Source organism: Neofelis nebulosa, chromosome 11 (genome assembly GCF_028018385.1).
Source record: "Neofelis nebulosa isolate mNeoNeb1 chromosome 11, mNeoNeb1.pri, whole genome shotgun sequence".
Lineage (NCBI taxonomy): Eukaryota > Metazoa > Chordata > Mammalia > Carnivora > Felidae > Neofelis > Neofelis nebulosa.
In genome coordinates, this window is record NC_080792.1 from 68,861,129 (window position 1) to 68,882,484 (window position 21,356).

Genomic DNA, 21,356 nt, shown 5'->3' on the forward strand with positions numbered 1-21,356 from the left:
CCCTCTCATGGTTCTGCTGTGAAACGGGTCTGGTCGTTTGCCGGGCTTTTCACATTTCCACCGGGAAGCCTCGTGGAGCACAGCCACATCTTCTCATGGTGTTTAGCACATGCCTCAGGGCGGCCGGATTCCATGTTTCCCCCCAGATTAGGTTCCAAGTGCCCTGGCCGCTTCCCCAGGACCCTGGTAATCGAGTTGTTCTCTGCTCCTGGTTTTCACTGGGGAACTTAAATTGTGTTATTTCTCTGAGAGTCAAGCCCTGTTGGGCCTTAATTGAATTACTGTATTTGTGGAGCCTGGATGGGCCTAATTCACGTCATCGGACTCGCTGACCTAATTAGAGAGTTTCTGCAGGACAGACCAGAGAAGACCACTTCCCACGCGAGATGTGGGGAGTGGGAAAGCCTCCGCACGCGTGGTGAGTGTGTGGAGACGCGCCCGGGTCTCTGGACATCCTCTGGAGATGGGGTTGGAGGTGCAGAATCCACACTCACAAAATTGTGAGATGATAAAATTCTGTGCATCGGCGAAACCATTGCATACGCCAAGTCCAGATTCAAAAATCAACAGTAACATGTCACAGGGGAAATGAAACCTGCAAAGCCAGGCATTCAGGGCTTTGTTCACTTCTTTAGTCTGTTTATAATAATGTCCATGTGTGTAGATTGGGGATGATCTGGTGTGACACCGCTTTTAAAAAGACCAGAATATTTAATTACTAACAATATGCCAGCAGTGTGATTTGGGGCTAATAAGGTGAATCCGGGGGTGCCTGGGTGGCTCGGTCGGTTAAGCGTCCAACTTCGGCTCAGGTCATGATCTTGCGGTCCGTGAGTTCGAGCCCCGCGTCGGGCTCTGTGCTGACAGCTCGGAGCCTGGAGCCTGTTTCAGATTCTGTGTCTCCCTCTCTCTGACCCTCCTCTGTTCATGCTCTGTCTCTCTCTCTCTCAAAAAAAAAAAAAAAAAAAAAAAGCATTAAAAAATTAAAAAAAAAAAGTGAATCCAGCTGTATTTAGCCCCAATTCAGATTGGGAGTACCGAATTGGGAGGTTTCATTCTTCATGAAGTCCGTGATCGGGCCTGGTGGGGAAGTGTGGCTTCCTGCCCAGAGGAGTCCTGGCTGGCGGGAAGACATCCAGAGGGGTTCCCCAAGGAGGGGATGGATGAGACGAGGGGACAACGGTGACAGACCTTGAAACCATGGCTCCTATGGAAAGGTAGGAAGAGCTGAGTACAAGGCTTAGGGGGGCCCTAATGGCTTCTGGCTGGTGGAGGGTCCATCGTCAGGGAGGGGCTATATGCATGCTGCACTGCTCCCAGGAGCAGGCATTTAAGGAGGGGAAAGATTTCACTTGGACACAAGAATGCCCACTGGAGCATTTGAAGGAGTGTTGTACCTCACAGGTAGTGAGGTCCCCGTCACTGCTGGGGGACCATCCCTTGAGTCTGGCATGGAAAGATTCCTTCCAGTGTATAATAGATAGGACCAGATGAGTCTTCCCCAGTAAGATTTATCATTTTTTTTAATGTTTATTTGTTTATCTTTGAGAGAGAGTGTGTGAGCAGGGGAGGGGCACAGAGAGAGTGGGAGACAGAGAATCCAAAGCAGGCTCCACACCTCCAGCACAAAGCCCAATGCAGGGTTTGAACCCACAAACCATGAGAACGTGGCCTGAGCCGAAATTGGATGCTCAACCGACTGAGCCACCCAGGTGCCCTGGGGTTTATGATCCTACGCCATCCTTTGCATTCCTTGTTTGCATGCCATTAATGGGAAGGACAGAGCACTGAAACCGAAGGGCAGGGAGACGTTGTTTGATTGATGTGATTTCGAGTAAATTTGGTAAACATTTATTGAGTACCTGCAATATGCAAGAGGCTGTGCTTGGTGCTCTGGGGAGAGGAGGGGAGGGAAGGAGGAAGCCACATCGGGTCCTTAAGGAGCTGGCGGGAGAGTAGAGATGTCTACACCCAGGAGCAAGGCCAGCCACAGTGTCCGGGGGCACAAAAATGGGTCCCAGGGCTAACTTGGGAGATCAGGGCCAACTCCACGCAGGAGATGCTCTGTGAAGCGAGCTTGAAAGAGGATGGCGATTCCAAGACTGGGGCAGAGTAGACACGTTTTCTTCGGGGAGCAGACAACGCTGGGCAGTTTGCCTTTCGCCAGCTGTGATCTGGGCGGGGCGGGTCACTGACAAGAGGATGGAGAGTGTGCTCGGGGAGAAGGTTGAGGAGATTGGGCGGAGATCGGAGAGGCTAGAACACTGTGCCAGGGAGTTGGGGCTTTGCTCTCGAGGCCCCGGAGCCTGGAGGCTTTTATGCAAAGGAGGGATACAGCTGGGGTGTCTGTCAGAAGAAGGTGACTGGACAGAGGGAGATTGGGACAGGTGCAGGGACCCAGGCGAAAAGCCAGGAGCACTCAAGCTAGCCCTGCAGCCCCGGGACCAGGAAGGGGGCAAGTGGTGGACCTATCTTGCTACGCTGAGGGGTGGGGGTGGCAGTTGCTGTTTTTCCGGATGGGTGCTCAGATACAGAAGCTAAGGGGTCGGATTCGAGGTAGCTGGGGCTAGAGTGACGTCATTACCAGAATCCGTGGTTGTAAAATGTCAGTGGTTCCTATTAAACTGATGTTTATTGAGGGACCTTCAGGAGCAAAACACCCTACTGGGGTCAGTAGGGGAAGGGGCTGTGCCCAGGAGGCTTCATCCCCTTCAGCTGCAGATGAGGGGACAGTGTCACCTGTTCCACTTCACAAGGTCGTGTGTGGGGAAGACACGGAAAGTATGTCTGGAAGTGACCTATTCAGTTTTCACTGGCTGCCTAGAAGGGAGCCCTGAGCAGCTAGCTGGGTTTTTTTCCGACACAAGGGGCTGAGGAAGCAAGGCAGCAGGGCAGGGGGACGATGGGGAGAGCACCGGCCCACAGGCCCTGCCCCCCTGCTTCCTGGTGTGCTCACAGGACAGCCACGGTTCAGGTCCTTGCAGAATGGACCCGATGCCTTGCCAGCCGCTGCCCAGCGCTCGGCCACCACCCCAGGGGCGCTTGGCAATGCCCGGAGACGTTTTTGGTTGTCACAGCTTCTACTTCTGACATCTGGCAGGTGGGGGCCAGGGATGCTGCTAAACATCTCCCAGTAGTCAGGACGGGCCTCGCTGCCCCAGCAAAGCGTTGCCCAGCCCAGAAGGTCAATGGCGCTGAGGATGAGCAAGTCTGCTCTTAGCCTGTCTCTTCCTTCCCATGCCCGTGCAGTGAGGTTGAACAGGTGGTCACCAATATTCTGTGGTTGAATGCTTCCTTACATGGACCCGTGTGTCCCCACTGCCTCTGCTGAAACACTGGTCTGCAGCCCCCACTTTGACTCGACACCCTAGAAGAACACCACAGGGCCTGAGGGAAAGGAGCAAGCTGTCCCAGCTTGAGCTCGCGTTCTGCACCCCTGGACTGACAATGATGGACCGAGCCGTTCAGAAGCCATGTGTCCGGGAGGTGTCACTGTTTCCCCCTCAGATGACTTTGTCTGGTATTGAACATGTGTCCTTGTTGCAAATGTGTGGGATAGCTGTCATGATCCTCCAACTAGATTTCAGATGTCTGTTAAGGAAAAGAATTGATGTGACAGTGGCTTTGATCCTAAACTTGTCACCACTGATGGTCTGTCCCCGAAGCTGTCAGATGCAGGGAAAGAGCCTAGACGGTGCTCTGGGGACAGCTGAGCTCTGCCCGAGGTTACTGAGATTGTTCCTGTATGGAAGAAACAGGGAATGTTTATAAATATTTTGGCAGCTACTGGCTTAGGTTCAAAACTCCTATTTGACGTAACGTATGATCTTTTTCGTATTCTAAAATTAATTTTTGGCTTAAGAGTTTTGAATCACTCGTACTTAGAAATGTACTGCTTTTGAGCTCATTGTTTTCACTGAGTGTGATGTGTGTGTGTGTGTGTGTGTGTGTGTGTGTGTGTGTGTGTTTTCCCAGCATTTCCGACATCTTGAGCGATTTCCCAACCCTTTTGGGGGAAATTTGCAGCGCGCCCACTCGGTCTGTAATTCACAAGCCACATCTGACCACCACACATGTGAATTTCATTCCCGCCGCACTTCCCGGCTGCAGCCAGCGTGTTGCACGCCCTGCAGGGAGAATCGGCCGCCCTGCTAGCTGCCGGCGGGCCGGATACCCTCTCCTATTTAAAGCGGCTGCATCAGGGAGCGGAGCAGCTGCAAGGCACACAGGATCTGTGGGTACCACGTGCCTCCCTCAGAGCGGAGATCGTTACCATCGTAGGGTCTCTTTAACGTTTTCCAAAATAGACACAGCGTCTTTGGCTTTGTGCACAAAGAATAATCAAGACTACATTGGAAACAGATGTGCAGCACGATTTTGAACTTGAAAGACCAAACTTTCTCAGCGCCGCAAGCCCAGACCGAATCGCTGAAAAGCATTTCCGACCATTTTGTATGCAGTCGGGCACGGACTAGCTATGTTTCTAACACGGGACCGGGACAGGGTTCATGCGCTGGAAATGGGTTTGGCCCCACTGACTTTAACTCCGCTCCCCCCTGCCAGCCTCCCTCTGGTCTCATGAAAGACGTTTTAAATTTAGCACAGAGCATTTCTGTCAGAACACAGCAGGCCTTCTCTGCAAGGGTCAGGGCACAGCCCTTTCCTTCCGGCGGCAGACGCAGGCAAGTGCATGGGGGTCGGGAGCGGGAGTGGGGTCCCCCGGCACCGCACACAGGAGCCAGACCGGCAGGAGCTGCCACGGTGCCAGGAGATCCACACACAGTCCCTTTTCATGGGTTCAGGGGCTTTGTGGGGTGGAAACAGCCATGTCCAGCAGAGAGGCTAACGTTTTAGTAAGATTTAATAAGCGTTTATTCTTTTTCTCTTGAACCATGAACGTGTTAATATCTCTGTGTCTTTTGCAGAGGAGAGTGATACAAGTAATGGTTTTTTTTAGATGTTACTATCTTATAAATAACAGATACCATTTGACAAATGCCATTTGTTGTTATATCCTATTTGCTTTTTTTTAATGTTTACTTTTGAGAGAGAGAGAGAGAGAGAGAGAGAGCAAGCATGGGCACGAGCAGGGGAAGGGCAGAGAGAAAGGGAGACACAGAATCTGAAGTAGGCTCCAGGCTCCGAGCCGTCAGCACAGAGCCCGACACGGGGCTTGAACCCACAAACTGTGAGATCATGACCTGAGCCAAAGTCAGACACTTAACCGGCTGAGCCACTCAGGTGCCCCCATTATTTGCTTTTTCAATGCAGTAATTTTACATTTTTATTTTTGGACACGAAGAGGTTGAAAAGGACATTTCCAGCCAAAATCTAGTTTAAAGATTAGCGTATGTTTGCTTAACCCTAATTCACCTTGTTTTATATTTTATTACTTTCAAGAGATGGAAATTACTTTCTATTCTGTTGCATGATAAGGAGGAAAACAAAGCATTAGAGTGCCCTCTCTTGTACGAAATGAACATTAAAATCCTTAAAATAATAAAGGCTCTGAAATGTAATAATCTTTTCCAAGACATGATTCAGTGCAGACTTCTCTAATTCAGCAGGATGGTCAGAGCGGTAGTAATACGTAGTGAGTGGACAAACACAAGGTTTAATTCCCTTCCTAAATCACATTCATTTATGTGCTCAGTATTTTAGTCCACTGAAGACACTTCCAAATATTTTATAGAGTATCTTGCCTCTGATTATGTTATATATGCCTTAGAAATAAATCTGTAGGATTTGTAATTTTATGGGCCTGTCTTGCTATATAAGAAAACTCGTGTGTGTGTGTGTGTGTGTGTGTGTGTATCTTCTTTAATTTTCCAATAAATAAAGAAGGCCAGGATTTTGTAATTTGCATGTTTACTGCAAACTCTTTTGATAAGATTTCCTTTAAAAGCCAGCTTCTCTGGGGTTTTCACAACAGGGTAAAGAGGAAGAATGATTTGTTTTTACACAGTTTATCCAGCAGGCATTTGTTGGATAAAGTAAGATTCATCTTCGTGAAGTTCACGAACGACTGCTGGATCAGCCCCCTCCTGCATACTGCCGCTTACTACTGGCATCTCCATTGTTTTGTTGTCCCCTTCGCTGTTTCCGAGATGCGACCTTAGGCCCATTTACAGATGAAGAAATCGTTGCTGAATGGTTTCCATGACTGGCTCACAGCCAGTAAACACCCAGTCACGACCTTGAATCCAGGTCTGTCGACCGCTAGATTTGGGGCTCTCCCAAAGTAAAACATGAGTGAGCAGCTCTCAGAGCCATGGATGGCCTGGGGGCACTGGGTTAGTTTCTGTCTGTTACCATCAAAGGAAGGTATTGCTTAAAGTTACGGGGCTGTTCCCCTTGGTGTGTTTTGTTTCCACTACAGTTCTCTGTGGGTTTTTTTTGGTTTTTTTTGTTTTTTTTAAGTTTATTCATTTTTGAGAGAAAGAGACAGAGTGTGTGAGCAGGGGAGGGGCAGAGAGAGAAGGAGACACAGGATCCAAAGCAGGCTCCAGGCTCCGAGCTGTCAGCACAGAGCTCGACGCGGGGCTTGAAGTCACGAACCGTGAGATCATGACCTGAGCTGAAGTCATTTAACCAACTGAGCCACCCAGGCGCCCCTCTAACGATATTTTAAAATATCTCGGGAAATATGTTTGCTGGTCAGCCCCCCTTTCAGAACCTAACACACCCCAACACCAGTGTTTCTCTGGAAATGGTAAATGTGTATGGCTTTGGTGTTTCTGTCGTTTCGGATGAACAGTGACAGAACACAGTCCTCTCTGCAGGTGTGAGCCGGGGACGCGTGTGTGCTGAGAATCCCGATACCACATCATCACAGAGTGTTGTTCATTTCCACAGGCACAGCCCTTTTAGACAACACAAAACCAAAGATAAACACGAGATAGACCGGATGACTCTCACTGTGGTAAGGAGACTGAAAACTCCATTTTTTTTTTTTTAGTGTCTATTTATTTTGAGAGAGAGTACGCGTGTGAGCAGGGGAGGGGTGGGCAGGGGGAGAGAGAATCCCAAGCAGGCTCCACACTGGCATTGTGGAGCATGATGAGGGGCTGAAAGTCAAAAACCATGAGATCATGAAATCCAGAGTCAGACGCCTAACTGACTGAGCCACCCAAGTGCCCCTAAAGACTCCATCCTTAGTCGCATGACAGTGTTTATGTTTCAGTTCGTTGTAACTGGTGTAAAAACTTGCCTTCTTAAAACAAATGAGCAGAGACACAATTCATAGAGGAATTCCTGATTGGAGATTTAGTGGGAATAGATGCCAAGGCAGAAATCAAGGTTTGCCCCCCATCAGTAAGAGAAAGATACAGGAAATCAAGAAGTAAAGTGAAGAGATCAAAGAAGAGGAAAAATTGCTGAATGTAGAAGAGCGAGGAGACCTTCTTGTCTCCTGACCTGGTCCCCTGGCAGGTTGATTGTCATTGAAAATGATTAGTAATCGGGGGGCGCCTGGCTGGCCCAGTCGGTGGAGCCTGCGACTCGTGATCTTGGAGTCGTGAGTTCAAACCCCATGTTGGGCATAGAGATTACTTGGGGGGGAAAACAAAGAAAGTGATTAGTAAGTTTCCCATTTCTTTGGAGTAAATATTAACTCGTGATGACTCTTCAGCTTTTAACACTCTTCATCCAAGAAATGGCCTTTAGGTCTGGTTGGGTGTCGGGGGCCTGGTTCCAGGGAGCGTCTTCGAAATCGTGTTCTTTTCTCTCCCCCAGAACGTCGAGCTCCCGGAGGCCTTCTCCCCTGAACTTCGGGCCCTCCTAGAAGGCCTGCTCCAGAGAGATGCTAGTAAGCGGCTTGGCTGCCGTGGAGGCGGGTAGGCCCTTTTTTTCACTTTTCAGTGTCAGCATCATCACACAGAATACCTAACGGCGATTTTCAGTATGTCGCAGATCATTCCTAGCCCCTAAAAGTGTCCCATTTCAATCTAAGCGGGGGGAAAAAACCACAGGAGAAATACACATGCTGTCCTTAGTGTTTTATTATTAACGAATTGAAGGAGTCACTAACTTTTGAACTTTAAAAATCGATCACGTAGGTGGTGGAAATGAATCCTGATGTCTCGCGGTTCATCTGGTGACGTTTTCCTAATTACGTTTGCAACCACGGCAGCTCAGGACCCCGATCTGGCCGCCGCCCATTTTCGCTCACGCGTAGCTGGCCGGCTGCTGTCTTGAACTCGATTTCCAGCTGCTGTCCCTCCACTGGGTGAAAAGGACAGTAATACCTGGAAAGCTGACAGAGAAGGAAATGCCGACTTCCAACAATCTAGTCTCTCCTCACCCCCGGGCTGGCTCTTCTTCCCATTTCATAGGAAGCAGCTTCTAGAATGAGCAACAGGGTAGTGAGAGGTACATGAGTAAGTCACGGGGGTGGACGGCACAGCACAGAATACAGTCGATGGGACGGTAATAGTGACAGTCTGGTGACAGGTGGTAGCTGCAGCATAGCGAGTAGACTTGTATCATTCCGTGTGCACCTAATGTAACACCGGCTGTACTTCAACTTAAAAAAAGTTTGGAACAAAAAAGAAACAACTTTTAACCATGCGTGGTATGAGTGTATGTCCCATATGTATGCATACGTGTATTTTAGAGTAGCTTGTATGTGTGTATACATTTTATACTGTAGATTACACGTATATCGTGTAGATAGCTGCGTAACGTGCTCATGTGCGTACTTTTTTTTCAAGTTTATTTATTCTGAGAGAGTGCGCACATGAGTGGGGAAGGGACAGAGAGAGGGAGAGAGAGAGCATCCCGAGCAGCCTCCACACTGTCAGCGCAGAGCCCGATAACCAGAAGATCGTGACCTGAGCCGAGATCTAGGGTCAGATCAGCTTGACCAGCTGAGCCACCCAGGTGCCCCTGCACACTTCCGTCTTTATTAATTTGAGAGATTATCCATGCCTGCTGATACAGATGAAGATTTAGCTCTTTCAGTACTATCTCTATGTAGATAGTATAGAGAATTGAAACTCTATGTTTGTTTAACCCGTGTGGTTTTAAATGCTATGCTTACCCACTTGTGCCTTGTCCCACCAACTACAAACAGGGTCTTGAGTCCCTACTTTAGAAAATGAGGTTCTTGGCATCCCTGTCTTGTACTGTCCTCTTCTGTCCCACTGACTGCTTTCTGTCTCCGTTCACTTTTATTTTCACCCAGTCAGGCTGATCCAGTTTGCCCAAGCCTAGCCTGGCTTTCGTTTGCACTCTGTATGAGATCTCCACGTGTATGTGTGGGCTTTCACTTCCGACTGAATTTTTTTCGGGAAGGGCTCAAACCCACTAGCTTCGGTGACAGCCGACTGCTCAGTTTCTGCTACTCAGCACCCTTTCTTCTGACCTTTTCTCTTGTTGCCCTCCTGGTTTGAATCTGCTATTTACTTGATCCCATGCCTTCTGGGGGGCCCCCATCCCAACCCTCCCCCCGATTAGCTAGAGAGTGTTCTCAAGGAACTCCTTCAGAGAGGGGGTGCGAGAGGTAAACTCTCCGTGTTCCTACACATCCAGAATGCCTTCCTGCTGTCCTCCAACTTGACTGCTATTTTGGCCGGCTGTAGAATTCTAGATCGATAATAATTCCCCCCAGATCTTTGGAGATACTGCTTTATTATGTACAATAAAGCTGGTCATGGAACTCCATTATCACTCATCACTTCCAGCACCGAGACTCCCGTGGACCGTGCAGGCTTGGGGAATGTTCTTCTGCTTGGGGAATACTGTTATTTTATTTGACATTCGCGCTCTTCCATTTCCTTGGTTAGCTCACAGAATTCCTTCTAGGTGGCTGTGGGAGCTTCTAGAAGGGTCATCAATGCCGCTGACCCTGTGTATTACCTGTATCTTTGCTTTGATTCTGTTCTATTTTCTGATGGCTTAAATTTCTAATCTCTCTTCTGATTGCTCTTTAAAATCTTTAGCAGGCTTAATTTCTTTCAAATAGAACCTTTCAGAGGTTTCCCCCACTGTAATAGAATAAACACCTAGCTGTAGGTGTTTTGGGATTAGATACGGAGAAAGAAAGTATGGTGTGTGTGTGTGTGTGTGTGTGTGTGTGTGTGTGTGCATGCACACGTGTGCTAAGTGTTCCATATACAGAGCTCAGCCTGTGTCTCCAGCCTGTGGCTCACCATCCCCCCTTCCCCACCCCCTCCACAACCCCCTCCATACACACTGTGTTGAGCCTGGAGCTCAGTACCTCTGCCTCCCAGGAGATAGCTTTGCCATTTCTTGCCAATAGTCCCGGCTCCTACGTCCACGCCAGTCCTGTCTGCTGACGGTTCCCCGATGCGCTTTGTGGTGCATGTATGTCTCCGTGTTCCTCTTCCATCATTTTAGCGATTATTGGGAAGGAACAAAGCAAAATGCAAAGGGACACCCTTTAACTTGGATGTCATTCATTCAGGGAACACTTCCTGAACACTCCCCTGAGTGCCAGCCACTGTCCTAAGCGCTAGGGCTCAGGCCGTGCACAAGGTAGACACAGCCCAGCCTTCCTGGGGTTTATATTGAGTGGGGGTGAAGGACATTGTGGAAACGATTGAATAAATAGGATGATCCCAGACAGCGAGAAGAGCATGAGTGAGATCAATAAGGCAGTGCTGTCGCTGAGACCTCAGCCTTGGGAGGAGGGCGGGGAGGAAGGATCCCCACCAGAACCTTGGACAAATTGCCTTATTGTGCACAATAAGGCTGGTCATGGAGCTCCGTTATCATTCATTATGTCCGCCACTGACAGTCCCATGGAATCAAGCTTCCCCGATGCACAAAAGCAAGGAGGCTGGGGAGCCAGGAGAGGGAGGTCAAGAGCCAGTCAGAGAGGCGGGGGGCTCAGGCAGGTCCTGCATACCGCGTCCCCGGACTTTTGCTGTGAGTACAACAAGAAAGCCTCTGGAGGGTCTCGGGCAGGGGCGTGGGGAGATTGTTTGAATGAAAAGGTGATTTGGGGGCTGCAGGGTAGAGTTGGGGTTGCAGGCTGTATGGCCCGAGTGCCGGCTGGGGCAGGGGGCAGTTAGAGCCATTCAGGGAGCGGGGCGGGGGCCGGATGGTGGCAGTTCGGGACATTTAGCATCCCCTCCATGATCAAAGACCCCACCGCCCCCACTGGGAATCGATTGTCTTGAGGATCGGGGGCAGTAAGAAGTACCTCGCCCATGACTTGGCGAGGGCTGGGCCGTGGAGTAGGGGGGAGGTGGGGCGTCGAGGGTGATCCGGCTTATTGGCCTGAGACAACAAGTTGTGAGAGGAAGTCGGTTCTACCGACCTTTCGCCCCATCGAGCGGTCATGCCAAGTAGCCAAGTAGGCAGCGGGTGGGTGGGCGTCCCGGTGTGCAGGACAAGGTCAGAGCTGAGGACACAGATTGGAGAGCTGTCTGCAGGTTCAGGGCACTTAAAGGCCCCAGCAGGGTGAGGTCACTCAAGGAGTGAGAGCAGAGGAAGGGGACCGAGAGCCAGCCCTGGGGACTCTGCCAAGGGACAGGGCTGAGGGGGACCCCGGGCAGAGCTGGGGCGAGAGCTCCCGGTGGGGCACAGGGGCCGTGTGTATGTTTCCCCCACATAGGCTTTCCTCATGGGATACGGCCCCTTTTCTTCTGCATAGACTGAGCTTTAACGGTGATCTCTGGGCAAGCCTGTTTCTTCAGTTTATGAGGAGGTTTGGCGTGCACTATGTTCCTAGATTTCTAGTTTGCTTCTAAATTAGTATCTGGTGCCTCATATGCCTGCCGTTTGATCTAAGATGCCTCATAGACATTTGCTGTAAACCTCCTCAGTGTGAAGATCTCTAATGTAATTCTTACTTAAATCGGTTCTCATGATGACAGAATCCCATGTATTTGTACATCCGTGACAACTCCTAGGTTCTCTTAAACTGAAATGCACATCCTCAGTCAATTACCATACGGGATAAGCTGCCTGGCCTCCGCATCCAGTATTTCTAAACATCCCGTGTTTCCTGTGTTGCTTTGAAAGAAGCCTATTTTCCTTGCTTACTTAAAGAACTGAAATAGTCATTCCCCCGTGTTCTCGCACTAGGAGACAGTTTTTTGCAAAATATTCCTTAGGTTTGCAAAGGCACGCTCACCACTGATCTGTTTCTTCCACAGGGCACAGGAAGTAAAGGAACACGGCTTTTTCAAAGGCATCGACTGGCAGCATGTCTACTTACAGAAGGTACTCTGTCTGGGACCCCACGCTGGGCACCGCCTCCCCCATGCTCCCCACTTCCTGGGTCCATCCCCCAGGGCCCCGCCCCAGCCTCCCACGGCCGCCGGGTCATTCTCGCTGCCATCCAGCCGACTCCCTCGGGGCCCGCTTCTCCCCTGGTTTCCCTAGTTTCAACGTTGTGAAAACATCTGCAGTATAAATTAACAGATGCTGAACTGCAGTTGTTATCTGATGAATTCAAATGTCCAAATAACTGAGACGCTTTCAGCTTTCGCTCGTCTTTTTGACTTCCTGTCTCGATCCGTGACTGTGTCTTCATATAGCACCTATCGAGGGACGACGAGAAAAGTTGGTCGCAAATTTACGCCTGCTTTCTAGCCCAGCACCACGCAACTTTTAAGGATCAGTGTGACTGGATGTCAGCATAACTCCCTCCCCTTAATTTGGAGATATTTTTATATTCCCATTGGTTCGGGAAACCACCCCCAAATTAAGGTGTTTGTTTTTTTTTTAATGTTTATCAGCTTCCGATTCGCTTTTGCATGATCTCAAACAGTCCAACCGTGGAGGGCTGACGCTCTGTTAGGCCCGCCTGATGTGAGTGAAGGAGTGAGCTCTGGCGTGGCTGGCATTGGCATCCGGACGTCTGTGGGTGTGGAGCCCTGCTCCTGGCCCCCAGCGAGCAGAATGTGGTGCCGCGTTGTCTGAGAGATCATGTTTTCCCAAAGTTCAGCTGGCGGCATGTGCAGTCTTGAGACTTCATTGTATTCAGCGATGCTTTAAGACCTTGGACAGGAATCTCCCCCCGCCCCCCCCCCCCCTTCAGTTTCTCTAAAACCTGGGGTCTTCTCTTAGGGCTGTTCCACGCAAAGCTCCTCTGTGACATATGTGTTGTGACGGGAATAAGCTCGGCTGGAGTGTCCACAGAATTCAGCCTGTTGGTATCCTGCACCACGTTCTCGCTATAGAACGACAACGTGGGTCGAACAGGCCGTGAGGTGATCTGATAACTGAAACCTTCCTGTTTGGATCTTCCAGTACCCTCCACCCTTGATTCCTCCCCGGGGAGAAGTCAACGCTGCCGACGCCTTTGACATTGGCTCATTTGATGAAGACGACACCAAAGGCATCAAGGTACACTTGTGACGTTCGCCTGCAGGTGCTTTGAAGGGTGGGGAGATTTTCCTCGGCAGTCAGACGGGTGGCTGTCTTCGTATCGGCTGGCTCTGGGATGTTACCAGTGAACGTCCACACATTTGAAGGATGTAGCCTTCAAGGAGCTAAATTAGAAACTATGAAAGCTCTCCCCTGGCTAATCGTTTTGTTCGATAAGCTGCACGATGGTCAGTCTCTTACAGATTTGGAGGTACTTGCAATTGAACTAGATCTCGCACGTACGTGAAGCAGAGAAAACAACTGCGTGATAGCAAACACACTTTGCCTGGCGCTGGAGAGCCAGCCATCTTAATCCTTTTAAGTATTCAGATCTCCCCGCGTCAGGATGAAAAGAGCAAACAGCCTGAGCCGTTTTGCATTTGTCAATCAAAAGTGGAATAATCACTGTGGTGGGTTTTTTTTTTAACATAATCCTCTGCATTTTTCAAACTTTTGTTCATATCATTATGCCTCTCAGTAGACAAGGCATAATTACAGATGGTGAGTCATGGGAGAAAATCATCCTTTTCAGGGTGCTAAGTCAGAGCGTATCACCACATGTCGGCTCATGTCTGCCCCCACCTCCCCAGCTTCCCCCAGGACCTCCCCATCTCAGCTCAGCTGCCTCATTATACCCTGGTTGTGTAAGCTCCCCCCTCACTTTTCCTACCAAGCAGCTCTCCCCCGCCCCCCGCCCCCCATAGCAGGCCTCAGCCCTGCAAGCGCACGCACCTGTGAGGAGCTGTAGCTAGGGACACGCAGAACTGCAGCCAGTGGGGCACGGGGACAGAAGTGGCAGATACGTGGCTGGAGGATGATGGGAAGATTGCTGGGGAGAGGAGGGAAACCGGAGACCGAGGGCACTGGGACCAAGGAGTGGCAGCCGGTTGGAACTGGCTGTGTCGGGAAGGAGGGGCGGTCAGGACCAGCTTCCCGGGAAGGGGAGCTTGGGCGAAGGGGAAGCCGAGAGGGCCCAGGCCACTTCTGTGGTCTGGTGCGATGGCCGCCCTGGGGGACCGTGGTGCAGCCAGTGCCCAGACGCGTGCCCCACCAGGTGGCGTCTGCAGCCTGGACGGACGTTCGAGTCAGAGGCTTAAGTACCGCTTCACGGCCAGGCTTGGGGCAACAGGGTCCTTTAAAAGGATTACTGCCGTCACAATAGAGTTTTGTCACCATCACGTGTACTACTGTCCACGAAAGAGTGCCAAAAATAAGACGGCTACGATGTGGCAGCCCAGAGACATTTTTGGGGTTAAAAAGGGGTCCTCATACTTTACGTTTTGTAAACCATAATCGAGGCTCTGGAGTCCCGCAGACCGGGCTCACATCTGCACTTACCAGCTGAGTGACTTTGGGCCATTCAGGCAACTTCCCGAGCCTTGGTTTTGTCCCTTGTGACTGGTTTGGACGCCCAGGTTTCCCCGAGGTAGCCTCTCCAAGCCTCCCGACAGGTAGTCCGTGCCTAAACTAGGAGCTCCGATCAGTGTGGTTTTCGTGCTTCGTGGCCAAGAGCTGAGGACGATGTTGCTCGGGATGAGCAGGGGCGTGTGGCCAGTTGACCTCCCACGCACAGATAGGATACTTCTGAATCTGTTGCCTTGCTAAGGATGTTAAATCGTACCTGTCTTGATTTCTTAAAATAATAAGCTTCTTGATTGCGACCAAGATCTCTACAAGAACTTCCCCTTGGTGATCTCCGAGCGCTGGCAGCTGGAAGTAGCAGAAACCGTTTATGAAGCAGTAAATGCAGACACGGATAAAATCGAGGCCAGGAAGAGAGCTAAAAATAAGCAGCTCGGACACGAAGAAGGTAAAATAGCCAGCGCGTCTCAAAGTATTTCCAATGCGATGAATTTCTTAAAATTTCTTGTAAAGCTGAAAAAGTATTTGGGCCATAAAGTACTTTCCAGGGGTGGCGGGGAGGGGGAGGGGGGTGGGTGCCATAAATAGTTCTATGTGGCTTGGAAAAGTGCAGTATAATATTTCAAAGCCTTTAGTCAACGTATAAATAAAGACGGTCAGCATCATTGTGACAGTGAGTCCTCTGATCTTGGAGTTGAGGGTGAGCTGACAAGTGTCTTCCTTGAAAACTCGTACGGTGTCAGGAGCAGGCCCGGCTTCATGGGAGTGTGACCTGGGCCGCCTCAGAGGGCACCCCCCTGGGCTGAACACTCTGCGGCCACCATCTTGGCGTCCTTAATAATTTTTGAGCAAAGGGCCTACGTTTCCGTTTCTCAAAGTATGTGGGTTCGGGTGGGGAACTTGGCACACATATCACTTGTCAAGAGATGTCAATGGATATAATTACAGTTACTTTACAAACAGCAATAAAGTGGGCGCCTGGGTGGCTCAGTCGGTTAAGCGGCCAACTTCGGCTCAGGTCACGATCTCACGGTCCGTGAGTTTGAGCCCCATGTCGGGCTCTGTGCCGACAGCTCAGAGCCTGGAGCCTGTTTCGGATTCTGTGTCTCCCTCTCTCTAACCCTCCCCCATTCATGCTCTGTCTCTCTCTGTCTCAAAAATAAATAAACGTTAAAAAAAAAAAATTTTGAAAAAAAAAAAAAACAGCAATAAAGTTACCAAACCGCCTTTTTTTTTTTTAATTTTTTTTTAACTGTTTATTTTTTATTTTTGAGACAGAGACAGAGCATGAACAGGGGAGGGGCAGAGAGAGAGAGGGAGACACAGACTCTGAAGCGGGCTCCAGGCTCTGAGCTGTCGGCACAGAGCCCGACGCGGGGCTCGAACCCACGAACTGTGAGATCATGACCTGAGCCGAAGTCGGACGCTTAACTGAACCACCCCGGCGCCCCACCAAAGTGCCTTTTTATTTACAATATTTGAGTGCCCGATGGGGGATATCCAGAGTTGCACGCACGATGCCAAGTATCAGACCAATCAGCCGTTCTTAATTCAGCGAACGTGGGCACTCTTGCTTTTCCGCGGACTTTATGAATTTTGGATGTCTGAATCTGTTGTGGTTGATGGGGATGACATCATTTCACTTTAGCTCCGGGCAAAGACTGTCTCTGAGGCTGACGTTATATGACAGGAATGACCGGAACCAACTCCATTCTGTTCTCAGTTGCTTGAAGGGGGGCATCTTGATCCAGGCTCATTCGTCCCGTTGAGAGTTTGCCAGTAGCATCCACCACCTGCCCAGAAAAGCATGCCCGAGCCTGGATGAATCCCTCCTTACGTAAAAGCCACCTGAGTACACACCATGGGAGCAGTAGAGCCCCGTAAGTGTGCTCCCCTCCGTCCTCCAGGGAGGCAGGCTTCATCTCTAAGCTGCTCCTTAGCACGTGCGTCCATGGACATCACTCTGGACTCTTTGCTGTAGCAAATTAAAAAAAATTTTTTTTAACGTTTATATAGATTTTAAGAGACGGAGAGACAGAGTGTGAGTGGGGAAGGCGCAGAGAGAGAGAGGGAGATACAGAATCCGAAACAGGCTCCAGGCTCCGAGCCGTCAGCACAGAGCCCGATGCGGGGCTCGAACCCACCAGCCGTGAGATCCTGACCTGAGCCGAAGTCGGATGCTTAACCGACTGAGCCACCCAGGTGCCCCTGCTGTAGCAAATTTTACATGGCAGGTCACATCCATGGTAATTTGCTCCCGGGAGGGCCATGATGTCACTAGGATCTTGACAGAGTGGACCCAGACAAAAGGGACCTGAATGACCTTGCCCAAGTGTCTCATTGTAGCGAGAGCTGCAATCAGAGTGTCTAGCAGATTAGCGAATTTACCCTCATATACAAGCGATTGATGTGGGCATCGCTGGATCTTGGTTGAAGATCTCCAGTCACTGTACAGAGCAGTACAGTCTAGGCTTAGGTCTCTGAAGTCGACCCGCGAGGCTTCCACCATCGATATACTTTCGCAGCGCAAACAATTTTCCATTAAAATGACAACTCCAGGGAGCCCACCCGATCCCCTCGTCCCCTCCCTCCTTGGTTCTTTTCCCTCCTGCGTGCGCCGCTATGTGGGTATTACTTATCTGTTCATCCTCGGGGTCTCCTGTGAGGACCATAGCTCCCTGAGGCCAGGAGTCCTGTCTCCTGTGGCACCCAGCGTGCCCAGAACAGGCGTTCCCTTCGTAGCTGTGGAAGGAATAGGAAAAAGAGAGAGTGAGCTTTAGCCCAGTCACGAAAGCCTCTAAAGAGTCAAAGCCAGCCACTTAAAATGAACCTTTAACCAAAGAGCAAAAGACAGTATTTCATTCTAACAGCGTGATCAGGACTCAGCATGAGTGTGAGTTGGTCTGTCTGCGTAACCATGCATTTGAGGCATAAATACAACCTTAAGGAGTAAGCAGTTTTGATCCTCGTGTTACCTCGGCTGCTTGGTAAGTTCCTTATTATTATTCACAGGATTGAAGGGAGAACCCCAGGCCCACGTAAAGGCAGAGGTACTTTGGGCAGCACTCGAATCGAACTCCTCTCTACTCTCCCATTCTTGCTGTCACGCGTAACGAAAGAATAGTTTGGGAACAAACCTCTGTCCTCTCTGAGCAGTCAGGGAACATCACAGACGAATCCGAATATTGAGGAACAGCCACTTACGACGTCAGCAGAGAGCCAAAGAGACCCGTCCTTGTGATCCCGAGATAATGGTTTACGGGACATGTTTCCACTCATAGAAACTTGACTTTTCCAAAGAGTGTGCCATTCTTCTGTTGTTGTTGTTGTTTCTGAGAATAACACGGGCGATCTGTTTCGGAGCCCATTTAATTCGTGGCTATTTTATATTCCTCAGATTACGCTCTGGGAAAAGACTGCATCATGCATGGCTACATGCTAAAACTGGGGAACCCATTCCTGACTCAGTGGCAGCGTCGCTATTTTTACCTCTTTCCAAACAGACTTGAATGGAGAGGAGAGGGAGAGTCCCGGGTGAGTCTGAAGTGCCGTCACCAGCACGTGCTTCCAGCGTCCCGAGTGCCACATGGCTCTCGTGTCGCAGGGAATACGCCGCGAAGCTCCGCGTAACTGTTTTAACCTGCCCACGTGAGATTTTGGTGTTCAGACTTTAGCTTTTAACCCTCGAGTCAAGGAAGGATTTTGTAACATCTGAAAATAGAACGTGAGAGGTCAAAACAGCCAGGTTTGAAGAAGGGCTAGAGAGCAGTCAGGTAGGTCAAAAAAGAGGGGGGGAAAAAAGAATCTCGGACCTTGGAGTCAGACGGAGGCATGTAAATCCAGAGCTCAGAGAAGAAGATCCAACGCCCATGACACAGCCCAACAGTTGTGGGTCTGCCTGTACCCAGTCTCCCCTTTACGGGGCCTCCCCTCGTCAGGCCCAAATGCAGCGAGCCGGGATGCTGGGCGCAGAGGTGAGGTCACCCCGCCACACTTCCTCCGGTGTCCGTTTTGTTGGAAAATTCTAAGTGACTTCCATTCCGTAAGCAGGAAGATACCCTCGGGTCGTTTCGAGGGCTCATGTTTGTGAACAAGGTAGAAAGAAATTTCTGATCCCCACTGTCCCTTTAAGCAAGGCAGGCAGCATTTATTAAGCGCCTACTGTGTGAGGAGTGGAGGGCTTGTCCGGAGCTGGCAGCCCAGGCGTAAGGGACACTTCTGCTCTCGGGGAGGGAGTGGCTCGGCTTCTGGGGCCAAGGAAGCAGGACGGGGGTCTCACGTATAGTCGATGTGTTGTATGTGTCCGAACACTGCCCATCAGTTGTCCAGTGGTGAGAAGTACAGAAAAGAGTGACCTCTAATCTTGTTTGTTGGACTTTTTAAAATCCCTGTGGGTAAAGTGGCTGCTGAATTATGAGTGACTGCTGTCGAACATCACATCCCGTTCAAATGCACAAGACCTTCTCACCATTACCAGTGCCAGGGGGCTGTCTTCCAAAGCCAGTACATCTGGGCTATGAAGTACTAAGTCTCTGGGGGTCCTGAATTATAACTCAGGTGCTGGTATTACATAATATGTATTATGTTATATAATATTATACTATAGATATGTGTTACATATAGTATATGTATTTCACAAATCTATAAACTCAGCACCCAAGCTATAATTCATGTATATTAGTACGACGTAATCTTTCCAGATAATGAGTGGCCCTGGGCATATGACGTATTTACAGTTAACCCTTAAACGATGGGGGTTGGGGTCAGGGCTGTTGGCCCCTCATACAGTCAACAACCCACATATAACTTTTGACTCCCCCCAAAGAACTACTAATAGCCTGCTGTTGACCAGAAGGCTTACCGATGACGTAAACAGCTGATTAACACAAAATTTGCCTGTTATATGTCTTATATGCTGTATTCTTACAATAGAGTCAGCAAGAAGAAACAAAACGTTATTAAGAAAATCATGAGAGGGGCGCCTGGGTGGCGCAGTCGGTTAAGCGTCCGACTTCAGCCAGGTCACGATCTCGCGGTCCGTGAGTTCGAGCCCCGCGTCAGGCTCTGGGCTGATGGCTCGGAGCCTGGAGCCTGTTTCTGATTCTGTGTCTCCCTCTCTCTCTGCCCCTCCCCCGTTCATGCTCTGTCTCTCTCTGTCCCAAAAATAAATAAAAAACGTTGAAAAAAAATTAAAAAAAAAAAAAAAAAAAAGAAAAGAAAATCATGAGAGAAAATGCATTTACAGACCTGTCCTGTATTTCCTGGGGAAAAAAAAAAAAGAAACCATATCCGTGCGGAAGTGGACCCACACGGTTCAAACCCGTGTTGTCCCAGGGTCAACTGAATTCTGCTGTCTACTGGGCAGTCTCTGTGGCGCACACTGAAAGGAAATTGTCTCACTTTTCAGGATATTTGAAAACTTTAAGAAAAAAAATCTTCCCTTTTTTTAAACACATGGGATTAGTAAGTTAGCTTGCTTTCAAGAGAGTCAATGTGTAGCGTGCTGTTTGAGAGCTGTCTAGGTGTATATGGATGGATAGGTTCGTAGGTATAAATCAGGTAATATAAAACGTGAGCCTCCACGATGGTGCTTTTCATTTAGGATTCCTGGAGTATTTATCCAAAAAAACATTAAACGGTCAGGTACTCATGACCCTATAGCAGTCACCTTAGGCCATCCTCTTATAGACCCGGTGTGACCATCTTTTAAGGATGTCACCTGGATTTATTACATCATTTTGATATTTGCGAAAAATCATTAGCTTATAAGCCAACATTGCTAGACCTTCCCTGGGCTGCTGTGTCAAAAACAGCCCGCCCCATTTGCTCACGTAAGTCACACGGTGCTTCATTGTCTGCTTACAGCCTGGTCGGTAGAATTCAGATGGGCGTGCGACACAGAGAGGGTACGTGTGACTCACGGCCGCTCAGAAATCAATTCTGCGTGAGAGTTATCGAGATGTTCCTTTCTTTGCCGTTTCCTCCGAGATGCCGTAGTTTAAATTTTGTGCGTGTTTCTTTGTAGCCATTCCCCCTCGCTTCTAGAATATCCTCAAAGAAAGAAAAAGACTGATTTTTTTTTTTTTTTACTTCTGAGCTGATAGTTTTCCGTATTATTTATCCATTGAATGGAAGAAGTTGGGAAATAGTGTGAAGTAATTTGTCATTTTTTTTTTTTTTATGGCTAGCAAAATTTACTGACGATGGAACAGATTCTGTCTGTGGAAGAAACTCAGATTAAAGACAAGAAATGCATTTTGTTGAGGATAAAAGGAGGGAAGCAATTTGTCTTGCAATGCGAGGTGAGTTTTTTGGTTTTTTTTTTTTTTAAAAAACGTGTCCCTTAGGTGCAAGCTTGGGCAGCTATACATATGTCCAGTGAAGATGGCTGCCTGGGTATGAAACCTCTGCTTAAATCCATGCTTTATCACTTACTTAGCAGGAAAGCCCCGGGGTACCAGGAGCTCAGCAAATTAACAGTTACCGTCAAAGATATGAAAGTCAGAAAATGGCAGGAGGGGAAGACTGTGGAGTAATTGGATTGCCCTATCTGGAAACTGTCCACTGTTTACTAGGGGTCTATTTGTCATCGAGTCTCCCAGTTCTTTTTTTTTTAAGTTTATTTATTTTGAAAGAGGATGAGCAGGGGAAAG

The 21,356-nt window shown here is 49.3% G+C and overlaps 1 protein-coding gene across 4 annotated transcripts in view; it reads left to right on the forward strand.

Moving 5' to 3' along the window:
- The window catches only part of GRK3 (G protein-coupled receptor kinase 3), a 130,259-nt gene that overhangs the window by 101,559 nt on the left and 7,344 nt on the right, over positions 1-21,356 (forward strand). For 3 of the 4 annotated variants that reach the window (XM_058693093.1, XM_058693091.1, XM_058693094.1), the window contains 7 exons: positions 6,856-6,922; positions 7,735-7,835; positions 12,126-12,192; positions 13,225-13,320; positions 14,989-15,151; positions 18,101-18,237; positions 20,892-21,005. In XM_058693093.1, the coding sequence (XP_058549076.1) occupies positions 6,856-6,922; positions 7,735-7,835; positions 12,126-12,192; positions 13,225-13,320; positions 14,989-15,151; positions 18,101-18,237; positions 20,892-21,005 (745 nt within the window). The remainder of the gene's footprint in view (positions 1-6,855; positions 6,923-7,734; positions 7,836-12,125; positions 12,193-13,224; positions 13,321-14,988; positions 15,152-18,100; positions 18,238-20,891; positions 21,006-21,356) is intronic. The other variant, XM_058693092.1, reaches the window with a different exon arrangement.